General features: G+C 38.9%; 1 protein-coding gene across 5 annotated transcripts in view; it reads right to left on the minus strand.

Moving 5' to 3' along the window:
* Positions 1-13,574, minus strand: part of LOC146449924 (uncharacterized) — a 72,788-nt gene that overhangs the window by 5,796 nt on the left and 53,418 nt on the right. For all 5 annotated transcript variants that reach the window (XR_014860455.1, XM_085100976.1, XM_085100974.1 and 2 more), the window contains 5 exons: positions 9,182-9,340; positions 8,013-8,088; positions 6,455-6,576; positions 3,095-3,238; positions 194-368 (listed from right to left, as the gene is read on the minus strand). Coding sequence is in view for 4 of the 5 variants with exons in the window: in XM_085100976.1 (XP_084957102.1) it covers positions 194-368; positions 3,095-3,238; positions 6,455-6,576; positions 8,013-8,088; positions 9,182-9,340 (676 nt within the window). In the remaining variant the exon portion in view is untranslated. The remainder of the gene's footprint in view (positions 1-193; positions 369-3,094; positions 3,239-6,454; positions 6,577-8,012; positions 8,089-9,181; positions 9,341-13,574) is intronic.

A 13,574-nucleotide genomic window follows, 5' to 3' on the forward strand; every position in this document is an offset into this window, starting at 1 on the left:
TGGAACGTAACAACTTCGATTCGGCATTCTGCTCTCATGTTTCAATTCTTTTAATTTTACTTCTTTTCCAAACTATCCTGGAAATCATAGCTACAATAGTTCCAACACTACCCAAAGTTTTCAATGAGGACAATTCAGGCCTGAAATAAAAGACCCTTTTGGGAAATTAAAGGACCTTCTACGTCTTAGTTACCTTTAGTTTTTTTGTGTTCACGATGTTCAGCATAATCAGCAACCAAGATTTCCCTATCATCAGTATGATATCCCACAGTTCCGCGCTTCGAGCCTGGCATCAAGGTAGTGCCGTAATCATTAAACACCACTCCCAGTCCTAGCCACTTTGTCTCTCCAGTTTCCCGAATCATTACCTAGGAAAAAAAGTCTCTTGCCTATTTAACAGTATCTGCCGTTTATTTAGAGCATACTTAATAATATTAAGGCAATGTTTATACAGCCAACTTTTCTTTTTGTTTGCATTTTTGGCCTTGACGGTGCGATAGAAACGTTTCTGCTAGCACATTGAGCTGATCTTAAAAAACGCAGTGCACGGTCTTAAGTTCCCTAACGACGTGATATGACCGCAATTAAGATTTTATGGAGAGCGGGAACGTATGATTGGCCGAATTTATACTAGAGACGAATTATCCGTCTAGACGGATTATCCGTCAGACGGATAACTCGTCTAAGTATAAATTCGAAGACGAATTTTGACGAATAACTTGTCTACAAATTTTTCGCGGGTTACACGACGGGTGTTTCGTAGCCTGCGTAGCAGTCGTTTCCGTTTCCTTCAAGCCAAGCGGGTCAAGCGCGCGAGGGCATTTGGCAAAAAGGAGCAAAAAAGTAGGAGCGGGGGGGAGGGGCGGGGAAGGAAAGGAAACGCCTGCCGCTGAGCCCAGACATTTTACCGAACGCCCCCAAATGGCTTCGCTCCCTTGGGGCCTACACTGTCACGTCAAATGTCACATGAGAACCAATCATTTTTAACTTCTGGTAAATCTGAGCGAAAACAGAATCGCGGCGGGCAACTTGTTTACTTCAAGTTGCAGTATTTTAGAAGATTTTCTCGAACCTTTCGTCGCTCGAACAAAGCGTAGAAAAAATTACCCTAGACGAATTTTACTAATGTATTAGAATATCAACTCATTTGCTTACAGCTGGAATTACAGACAGAATGAGCTTGTCCCACATGGCTAAATACTTCCTCGCGTTTCCAGGATAAAATTGTATTTCGGGTAGCGTGAAATCAAAGTCGTTCTAAATATCGAAAACTTCCTTTTCAGACCGTGGTTAGAACTGCAATTTTCGTGCAAAGTAGTTACTTGAGGCCTCCTCAACCTATTTATGATTACAAACTTTGAGTAAAAATTTCTTTGTTCGTATGCGAAACATGCTTTCAGACCAGCCAATTTTGCTTCCAATATGTTGTCGTGTCTTTGAGACCGCCGACAGCCAGAACAAATTTTCTTAAGTTTTCAAAATTCCGGCGGGATTTCGAAAACCGAATGACACCATGTTTGTTGAGACGATAATACCTACCAACAAACCAAAGCGCAATGGAAACTATATTTTGAGCGTGACCGAGAATTCTTGATTTTGCTTGATGTTAATCGACATTCGCTCTTAAAGCAGTCCTTTGCTCCAGTTTCAACTGAATTAACGTATCTCCCTGCGAAAGTAGTTTAGTCGTTTCCAAAGCAAAGCAAACTCGAAATCGAAAGGACACTCGAGATAGTTCTTTTCCACTTCCGCCACTATTTTCATCTTTGATAAACGGTTTACCGGATGTCGTTTAGGTCTATGAGTTTGATTGACAGACGATTGACCAATGGTAATACATCGTTGCCTCCCGTTCGCTGACGAACGGCGTTCGGTAAAATGTCTGGGCTCAGCGGCAGGCGTTTCCTTTCCTTCCCCGCCCCTCCCCCCCGCTCCTACTATTTTGTTCCTTCTTGCCCAATGCCCTCGCGCGCTTGCCCCGCTTGGATTGAAGGAAACGGAAACGACTGCTACGCAGGCTAGGTGTTTCGGTGTTGAGAAGCCGAGTGGAAGATTGGGTAGAGGTCAAAACCAATATGGCGTCACTAGTAGCGTTGCAATAGGCCATTTTCACTATGGCGTCATTTTACTACAACTACTAGAATCCTTCTGGTTTTTGTTTTCTCATGCTAATTAGAGCTATTGTTCTTTGCTGTCCACTGGGATTAAAAAAATTGAATTTGAAAACGAACACGAAATGAATTCTGGTAGCTGTAGTAAAATGACGCCATCATGAAAATGTCCTATTGTTGACACGCATGCGGTATATCAGAGAAGAATATTCCCTGTCAAGCGCATGCTTGACACAGAAGATAACTTAATGAACTTCTGTCCAAATCAACTTCCTGTTTGTTTTCCCTTTCTTTTTTGCGATTACTTTCAAGGAAGCAGATTCCTGACGGGACGCCATCTTGAAATAAGGTTCCCAGGAAACATTGCGAAAATATAGAGACCAGTCCCTCTCCTAAGGAAACTTTGTCAAAAAACAGACGGATTATCCGTCTAGACGGATAATTCGTTTCTGGTATAAATTCGGCCATTAATATTTTTCCCCTATCTTTCTGTACTTTAAAGCCGCGCATACGACTTTGGCTCCTGGATAGTTCGGCCACATTACGCAAACTAAACGAGCAGCAATCATTGCAAATTTATTCCCAAAACGCGAATGTAATTTTTAAGTCCCTTTTTTCCTTGGCGTCGTCGTCGTCTCTGTTTAAGGTCCTTTTTTGTTGTAAAATAAGGGAGGACTATTAAGTGTTATCAGATCAAATTTGTTTGGTCATGTGTTTATCGTATATAATGATTTAAAAACAGGATGATTTTTCGTAAAAGTACTTTTAGAACCAAAGCCACTCACTACTAGCCCGTTTATTTGCTTCCTTCGTGAGAGAGAAAACACATTTCCCTGTTATCGTTGCTGTTGTTGTTGTTGTTGTTTTTGTTGTCGTGTTGATAACTGTAGAGTTGAATATCTGTCACTTGATAAAAAGTTAGATAGCAGTCATCCCTTCATAATCTTCTCACCTAAGCTCCGTGTTCCAAATTATAAACTTACTTCGAAATGAGGAAACTTGTCTGAAAAAGGGGTGCAGTATCTGGCTCCGCATCTGTTGTGCTCGTACTCATCTGGGTAATATTTGTAGCCACGACAAGTCAAAAGATAACCGTCGATGACTATGGCTCTGTGGGTCTCCCATGCCTTGGAACAAAAACGCATTGTCAAACCAATTCTAGGTGACCCTACTTTTAAAAACCATCTCGATCACTGAGTGCTTAAAGTGTCCCTAACCCTTCAATTCGTTTTCTTTTGGTAGATTTCCATATCTTTCAAGAACTCTTTTTCGAAAAAAAAATTGAGAAATATTGAGATCCTTTTTTTACGAGCGCTAGAAGTGAGAGCAGTGTTGTCGATATTTTTACCTATCGTTCGCATTAGTCCCCCACTCGGCTAAATGTGTCCAAATATGGAGCGCGACGTAAGAAAAGGATATCGTGCAAAAGTATCCGAAGATTCGCGGTAATGCTTCAATTGTAAACAGCGAAAATGGTTGAAAAATGTGTGGTTTTTGGGTGCAGCAACTCTCGAAATGTAGAGAAAGGAATCAGCATGCATAAGAATCCTTCTGAATCCTTCTGCTATCCTTTTCTTACGTCACAGGTAAGAGAGTGTCAAATATCGGACGCTTCTCATTGGCTCGTTCCTAATGAGCCCACGAGACAAAAATTTGTCCAGCGGGGCTTAAAGTGCGCAAAAATTTAAAAATTTCAGTAAGTTTTAGCGCTCGTAAAAAAAGGATTCAATATTTCTAACAATTTTTTTTTCGAAAACGAGATATGGGAACCTACCAAAAGAAAACAAATTGAAGGGTTAGGGGCACTTTAACAATGCTACTTGCTGTAAAGTGTCAGAAGGAGGTGGGGAAATGGTACAACTTTACTTATGACATAGAACTGCATGATAAACGGCAGAGAACATAGGCGTGTGTTAATGAATACTGTGTTAGATGAGGTCTGATTAATATATTTTGTGGGCATTGAAGATAATTTCTTTCTTTTTTTGAATTTTTTAGCAGAATTTTTCATTAGTACCTTTTTGTTCGAAAAGAACGTCTGCAAATGTTAATTGGTCCAGTACTTTGATGCGCGCGCTATCATCACGTACGTGCGTTGGTCGCATACCTCTAGCTTTCAAAGAACTCAACTACGTTTGCCTGGTTGATGTGTTACGGAGAAAAAACACATCTAAGAATTAGAATCTGAAATGATGAGTCCCACGCTACGTAACAAAGCATCAAAACTTTTTAAATGTTCCGTGACAATTTTTTTTACTATAACACTAAACAGAAAGACCCTAATTTCAGTCCCACCAAGTCCAAAAATCTCAAAACAGGACTCGAAATCGGGGCTTTACGTAACGAGTTGCAACATAAGGATGTTTTTGTATTCTTTGTTATACCATATTTATTATTATTATTATTATTATTATTATTATCGTCATCGTCATCGTCATCGTCATCGTCATCGTCATTATCATTATCGCTATCATTATCATTATCATCATCATTATTATTATTATTATTATTATTATTATTATTATTATTATTATTCAGAACGTGATCATATGAGTTTTTATGACAAATGAGAATAGCTTTTTGTAAGTTTATGACTTGTTTTTTCCTTTACTTGTAAATAGCTTGAAATATGTTAATGTGAATTAGAACTTTTAACTTGCAAATAGCTTGGAATATGTTAATAAAGATTTATTGTTTTATTATTTTATAAAACTTATTATTATTATTATTATTATTATTATTATTATTATTATTATTATTATTATTGTTATTATTATTATTATTATTATTATGATGATGATGATGGCAGTAAAAAGGTCTGGATGCCCAGATATCTTAAACAATGATTGGGCGGCCAGCCGTAGCCAATTAACGTAACGACCAAAGTCCATACAATTAAACTCCGAACTCCTAATCATAAAAATCCTAGTAATTATATTCTATAAATTCTTTATTATTATTATTATTATTATTATTATTATTATTATTATTATTATTATTATTATTATTATTATTATTATTTACTATATTCCATTTTTTGTAGTGAGTAGTGTTATAAAGCATTGGAGCGTTTGTGTACAAAGACTTTTCGTTGCTCGAGTTTGTGGCCTTATTACTCCTTAAAAATACTACGCTAGCTCGTTACTGGGAACACAGTACGGCAGACAGTTTACAGTTGAATTTTACTGGAATTGCTCCACAAGTCCCAAATTAAAGCCTTTAAAAAGAACAATGCTACCTATGTTTAGACTCATTACGAACATCTAAAACATCTATTTATATCGAGATAAACGTTAAACAATGGTTCAGTTTCGATAAAAAAAACTGTGTACAGAAACTTTGTATTAATTCCTTGTCAAATATTCGAGAAAATATCATAATAAAGTAAAATCTCCCTTTAAATGGAAGCTTTCGTCTGAATATTCATCTTGAATGGAATGTAAGAATTATCAGGGTTTCTTTAAGAGGTACAATATCCTGGTTTAAGCGTTCTTGATAAGGATTAAGATTTTTATATATTTATATATTTTGATATTGATAGTTAGAATTTATTGTAGCTTTGTATAGATAAAGATTGATGGAATGAAAGGTCCTATACCCAGTCAGTTCTAACAGCTTTTAACACGAGGAAAACTTTCTTTATGGAAAATGCAAAGTTTACATTTCTAATAAGTTGAAACCAATGGAAGAGAATAGCGTTGAGCAATTTATGATTTCCAAAAACGGAATCGATTCGTAGCGTATTTTGAGTTGAAAAAAACTGTCAGAGTCCAGCAATATTACATCAGAAGTTCCCTTAAATAAAAACTGTTGGCCGACCGGGGACAAATAATACAGAAATTCCTTAGCAGGGAAAGGGAGACAGTGGCAATGAAGATGAGGCCTGGAAAAGAGGATAAGAAAATCAGACAGTATTTCAACTGTAAAAGAGTCTGTTAGAACTAATAGACAACTAAAATTCTACAAAAAGGCTGCACAAAGTGAAGGCGTGGACACAGTAGAGGATGAAGGTGACATGGAGTGGCCACTAACGTTTAATTACATCGATAAGCATAAGGATGATAGAGGAGAATGATGCTACTTGTGGTGGGGTGGGGCACAACGGTACAGTAGGAACCACTCATCATATTCCATATTCACAAAAGTGGAAGCAGGTGTTCATAACAACTGAACTACTGATTTATACAGCATCCAAATTGCATCGATTTTGCGCGCATTGCGTGGCTGAGGTTTCATGTAGGTACCGTCACATCAAAAATTGTTGGCTACTTGAAGAAAGCTGTCCTTAATTAAGGTCGTAATTTTATAGCAGTACTTGTAGATAAGCACAATTATCGGTGTACCTTTTGACCAACAGGGAGGCAACTTTCATCCGAGTTTTGTCTATTCTTGAAAGTTCTATAAAGATCCTGAGTGACCATGCTTTTTGTATTCTCTGTGTCCTGAAGCACCTGGTCAAGTTTATCTATATAAAATGAAAACATGTTACTAAGACTAACTGAAGATATGAGAATGATGTGTTATTCAGTCATAGACACAGACATACTCGGAAAAAATCCAAGTGCTCCTATCAAGAGTCGAACCTAAGAGCTTCCGACTCCTAGTTCGGATGCTCTGCCACTGAGCTACAGGAGACTCGTGGGATGGGACAAACATCTTGCATACTGCTAGATTTATAAATTCATATAACTATAGTGTAAGCAAAATAGATTTAAAGATATGAATGTCAATGTGTGGGATATGCGCAATGCAATAAATATGATGGTATACTTTTAGCCTGGTGAATAAATGAGAATGGTGTATTATTATCAGCGAAATACACAGACAAACTGGGAAAAAGGAAATCAGAACATATTCTTGGTAACAACAAAACAAAAAAATTCTGCCTGCATTTTGAGGTTGTTAGTTATCGTTAGTAATAGTTCTTAAGTGAATGTCATTCACATGGGTGATAACATGTCTTGGTTGTGCAATGTTTCTAAAGCTTACGGATTCATATCAAAATAAAGGGCAACTCTGGCGCGAACTTTGCTTTGAGTCAATGTTAATTGTCATTAAATCATTAAAACAAAGAATAGACAACTGGTGTAGAAAAATGCTGGCCTTGGTTGTGGAAGGTTTTAATTGAAAACACAAACAGCAAAAAACCAAGTTATTAAACAACTAAAATCCACCATAATCAAATAGGTTTGCCGAGAAAACAAAATGAAGGTAATAAACCATTGGCTGGTAAAACGGAAAGGAGGTGGGAAAGAAACTTCTGGGGATTAATGTCCGATCTGATCACGAAGAAAAAAAGGTCGACTATCATGAAAATTCCTGATTATATGACCACTCTTGTCGCCGAGCTCGAATTTTATTGGCTAGCCGTACGGTACTCTCCATACCAGGTACAGCAATTTGTCAACAAAATATTGCACGAACGCTATGCTTCGATTTAAATTAACTTACGTTATGGCAGGCCATAATGTTTGCTTTTTAGGATTTTACTCGTCGACCAAACCCTCTCATAGTAAGGGTTTTGTCCGACGCTCGATATATTTTTAGGAATTCAAGCAGATTAATTCCTCGAGAATCCCTTTGCATTGATAATGGTAAATTTAGACAATTTATGAAACAAACATTCATGTAAAAGCTCAGTATCGATATTCCCCTTTTATACAGTGAAGTTGGTAACATCGCTAACATCAATTTTTGAATAACGCAAGGTTTAACAGATTTCCACCGACTTCTTAAAAGACAAATTTTAATTTTTGTTTTGACAAATATAAATTGTCTAAATGGTTTAGTTTTCTTCCTATTATGAGCGATGGCAACCATCTTTGCGAGACTGATTCACCCGTTTTGAAATTAATGAGTAATAAGCCATGGAATAAATTGTAATTTGTTAGAAATACGTACCTGTAGGAGGAAAGGAATCTCCGTATTTGCGCCTGTAATCATCCCGAAGAAGACCATTGAGAACCAGCCAATATTTCTACAGGAAAAAAAAACAGATACTGGATAATTGGTGATCTCTATTCAGAACTGCAAAATAAAGTATTGAAACTTGTTGTTCATAAAATGCACCATATTTTAATGGTTACTTTTTGATCACCTTTTGTATGTGTTTGGGAATTCGCTGGCACCAAGTATTAGTAATTCAGGAAAGCCTGCGAATATTGGCGCATTGAAGTTATTTCAAAGTGTACTGTTGGCTGAACTAATAAAACTGAGCTTCAGAAGAGTCGACGGGGCCAGGCCTTAAAGTACAATCGTCGTCAACTTGTGTTAGGAAGGTTATAACATTAATCCCCTTGGATTTAATATTCTACGGATGGTCTAGCGACGTATTTGACTAAGTTGTTATTATTTAGAAATACCAACGGGCTCAAGTGAATACCAACGGCCCATGTTAATTTTTGGTAGGATTTTTGGAAACAGTAGAAAACCGTCGAAAAAAGTTAATACGAGTCAAAATGTAGAATTAATTATTAACCTCTGCTTCATTGACCGTTTTAAGTTCACTTTATCTATATACTTCATAAACGATTTTTGCAGACCGCATGAAACAGCGCCAAATGTCTCGCAATTCCCTTGCCTTCATGCCCGCTTGGAAATCTGTTCTGCTCTTGAGAACAAAATCAGTAACAAAGTGAGTGTACCCCGACTGGGGAGAAGTTCGTTGTGTGCAGTAACGTGATCAGCCGCAATCCGTGTTCTTTCTCGAGAAAGGAAGAAAGAGGACCCTGGGAACGAGGTTGGGAACACGCGATCTTCGTTGAGTATATGACGTCACACAAAGAATCTCATACAAGCAAACGGTTTTTCCAAACTTCATGGGCCTTACTTTGCAAAGTGAGTCAGATGGCGGACGGGTTTTCGCGGTTCTTCAGCCAGTTATTTCCAGGTTCAGTAAGCCAATGCAAATATGAATTCACTGAATGGATTAAAGCATTAAAAGGGGGAAAAAGAGATAAGAAAAAATTTCGTCGTAATAGCACGTTAAGTGCTAGTCGATCTTAATCCTGCTGATCCTTATAAATTAGCAAGTATTCCAACAACAGAGAGGGCCAAAGTAACGAACTCACCCTACTTTCTTTCCAGTTGATTTCTTTGTCCTTTTTGAAACAATTAAATGACATAAGAAGAAGAGAAATGATGTTGAAAGGTACTGGGATCGGGTGATAGTTACAGTACGTCTGAATTGTAATAGCTTTTTCGAACGCCCACTCCTTCTCTGCATTGTCCTGAGGAGAAAACAAAGTTGTGTTAAATAATATCACTACCGTGAAATTTATGCTCAAAGAGCCTGGTTTGAAAAGGGCATTTTACGTTATGTTTAAAACACGAGCAGCAGTGTTTATCCGGGGATTTAAGATCACGAGGTGCAGCCGAGTGGTTTTAGACCCGATAAAACACGAGTTTTTTTGAACGGCTTCAAAAACATTCCTGGAGAAGCGTATGTCAAAAGAGTCCATAACAGTGATGCATTTGTGAACGTTGGAAATTGGCATTAAACACCGCATACTAATAAGGAGGAGGTTTCATCGGGTTTTAAAACCAGTGCATGTGATGTTTTATTGACCATTTGGTCGGTCAATGAGCTTATGAATTATTAATGCTTTTTGAAAGCATTGTAAGATTAACATGTCAAGTCATAGATCAAAAACGAGTGCGGGTTTTTCATCAGGGGTTCCAAACACCGAGAAACGGATGAAAGCACGACGCCGAAGGCGGAGTGCTTTTATTTTTTTGAGGGGTTTGGCACCCCTGATGAAAAACGAAGCTTGAGTTTTTGAGCTGGCTTCTCAAACTAGTGTCAGAATTTAGTGGAATTATTTTCGAAGAACACGTAATAAGAAGGCGTGCTCAATAGGCTATTGCTTGTTTCTTATTCGTGGTAAATGAAATGAATATTTAATATGCGGCCATGCGGGTGGGTTGTTTTGGTAGATTAACATTACGGCACGTGATGGAGCTTGAGTCCGGATCAGAACGATTTCGCGTTCCTAAAACTTCTTTTCGAGAAAATGTTCTGATGAATGACGCCGTCCCTGCTTCAACTAAGTATAAAAACACAAGTGGGCTGTGAGCATTTTTGCTGAATGGCAGAGGTTTAGAGAGGTTAAAGTTCCGGTATTAGATTGTGGTGGTCTCTTTAAGTACTACGATTTTCACAAGGTTACCGCTCTGAGCGCAGATATTGCCGGAATGGACGCTCTGTCGCTGAACTATTGGTTGTCAAAATTCGTGATGGAGGTAGCTAAAAGGTCCGGTGGAAGATACCCTCCCAAGACTGTTTATAGTATCATTTGTGCCCTCAAGCGTTATTTGAAGGAGAAAAATGGATCGAAGATTTGAATCCTCTGGATGCTACTGACAAGAGGTAATTGACAAGTTTTAGACCGCATTGTTCAGAATTTTAAAATGCACTGTTTTGGAAATTGAATTTGGTGTGTTGAAGCGTCAAATATACTGCATTTAGTATTATAGTCCAGCTGCTAACGACCAAAAAATGGTTCAATGGTTCGTTTCATGATAAAAGCATGAAACTTGGCAGGGTTACTAACCTCTATGAGACAAACATTTCCTGATGTGGAGCCATCCCAAATTAACACCCAGAGCCACGTAATGCGCATGTCAGAAAAATGGCATATAAAGCCTTTTAACATGGAAGCAAGGCTCATGTAAAATACTGAATTCTTGGCGTTTCTTTGGCTTCTCTGTTTAGTTACTTACTTTCTATCATTAGAGCGCTTAATATAGTGCCTTTGAATATAAAAAAGTCACGTGACTGTTTTGTCTTTGATGAACAGCAGAGCATCAGCAACTGATTACATGGTTAAAATTCCTCATCGGAAAGTACTTGGATGCTAAATGACTTGAAATGATTTTTGACCATACTCTGACTGAATTCGGATTTTAAGTTATTAGAAATATTCACCCAGAAACACATATTAACGCATGCACAAAAAGTACGACATTGGAACTATGCATGAAATCGAGGCTGAGATACATTATCGAGTTACTTACGTAAAATTGATATAATGTGCTTGCCAAAATGTCAAGATCTGGCTTTATATGACTTGTAGTCTTGGGAACTGTTTAAGTTAATTTCTCTTAAAACTGCCGAAGGCACCTCAAGAAAAGGGGCTGGAATTTGTGCCCCTTTGGAAGCTTCAGAGGCTGCAGGAGTAGTCTTTGCACAGTGTGTAAAGGTACCGTATTTATCCTACTATCAACCCCGGGTTCCTCATTTGTTGGAGCTGAATAAGCCCGGGGGGGGGGGGGGGGGGTTACTTCCTTATTAGAGGCTGATGGGGATGTGCCGCTGGATGGGGTCGCATTTTCACGACTGGGTTGACTAGAATGGGGTCGCATTTTCAATAGAGTTACTAGAATGGGGTCGCACATTTTCAGATGTTTGGGGTGAGAAAATTCTATTACGTAGGGATTCAAAATGGTCTCGGTTAAAAAGTTCAGAAAGTTGTTCTTTATTAAATGTAACAATCACCTCGCATTACATTCCGTTCTTGAAAGTAGATGCATAAAGAGAAAGTGACTTAGTTGGGATCGCGAAAATAACATTTTCCCAAAAAGTGACTAAGATGGGGTCTAGAACTGACCACAAAATAGACTATAATGGGGTAGGGGCTCTGAGAGGCCAGCGGCACATACCCAGCAAAACTTAACCCAAGTACCCCCCCCCCCCCCCCCCCCGTCCGGCTGCACAAGAGAGAGAGCTTTTGCAAGGAACGAATCGTGTGCACTTGTGGAGCTTAGCTTTTAATCTATATTTTCCAAGAACAAGGTCCAGCAGTTGTAAACAGACCATCTAACAGTTCTGGAGGACATGCAACGCCATTCTTTTCAAACTGCGTACAAACACTGTTTGCGATATCGGGAAAAGCAAGAGGTCTGTCATAAGAAATTCAAAGCCCACGCCAAACATAGCCTTGAAAAGAAGTCGCTTCATTGTTGCTCCATAAATCTTTAAGGCATAGATTAGGAGGAGGAAGGGACATTTCTTTCTCTTGCGTGGCGGAAACTACACTGCAGAAGAGGGATTTTGATCGCTTGAGATGCTGTTAAAGATGAAAGGATGAGAGAGGGTCATACCAGCTTAATTTGAGTCACTCTCTACAGGCCGGGCTACGGATGGACTGTGGGGCCTTTGATAATCATGTTTACAAGGGTCTTGAGAGTTGATGGAATAGCATCACTTTGGCGGTTTGTGGGAAATCTTTCATTCAAAGGATTTCTGAAGCTGCAGAATATCTTCTCGCAACTTGCACGATGGTATGCCTTAGGCATAAAGGATGTCTCTTCGTTGAGAAAGGCATACAAGATGAGCCTGATCGCCGTGCCTTCACAGGAATTGCCGGCTAACTTTAGCGCCATTCCTATTCATCACTGTGCTGGACTATGTTCTCCTCCTCTCACTACACACCATCAATGAACAGGGCCTACAAATCTATCCTTAATGCGTGAGCCAAAGGCACCCTGCAAAGTATCCAACAGATCTTGATTTTGCAGATAACATTGCAAAACAGTTCATTTCCACTACTACAAAGTGTCACCTGCGCCCACTAGCAGGCGGAATGATCACTCAAGTCGACGACTTCAAATATCTCGGCCCATACATAATCTACCGACAAAAGGATGTGAAGTCCCGTAAAGTCTTAGCTTGCGTGTAATAAGCTCAACAAGATATAACATTCCGACCTTGCGTATTAAGAGAAAATCTATTTGCTTAATATGTTGATTGAACCAATTCTGCTTTACGGTCCCGAGACGTGGACACTAACTTCGCGTCAACAACAATGGCTTGATGGGACATATACCAATCTACTCCCACGTGCTCAAAACATTCCCTTTTTATGAGCATGCCACACGTCCACAAGAGCATTTACGGAAATCTTCTACTACTCTCCCAGAAACTCGCCAAGTCGCAACTTCAATTCGCTGGTCATTGCCAGAGAGCTATGGATGAGATTACCCAGTCCCTTTTACTATGGAAGCCAAGTGGCCCTATCCACTCCAGAAGATTGACCTTTCCCGACATGATTGCCAGGGACTCAGAGATAGAAAGGTCAGATCTCGGGAACGCTATGGTGGATCGTGAAGTTTGCGTACGTCCCGACCTTGAGAGGTGAACAATGATGATGATGATGATGATGATGGCTCACTGGAGAAGATATCAGATTTTTTGTATAATGCTTTGACGTTCAGGAAGGAAGGAGTTCATTTGGAAATAGTATTTGGTAACCTCTACTTAGGGGATAAAAATCAGTCATTTTTTTTTTCAGTCGGAAATCATCGGTCGTTTCTTAGGCGCAGGGCCTTATCCAAGCGGATTATCTCAACAAAACCAACGGGAATGTGTCAGTCTCGATTTCATGCAATTCCCGACGCTCCATTTTTGTGCATGCATAATTTTGTGCTTCTAGGTGTACATTTTTAATTACTTTATTTCAGAAT

The sequence above is a fragment of the Pavona decussata genome, unplaced genomic scaffold (assembly GCF_977016875.1).
Source record: "Pavona decussata unplaced genomic scaffold, jaPavDecu1.1 SCAFFOLD_549, whole genome shotgun sequence".
NCBI lineage: Eukaryota > Metazoa > Cnidaria > Anthozoa > Scleractinia > Agariciidae > Pavona > Pavona decussata.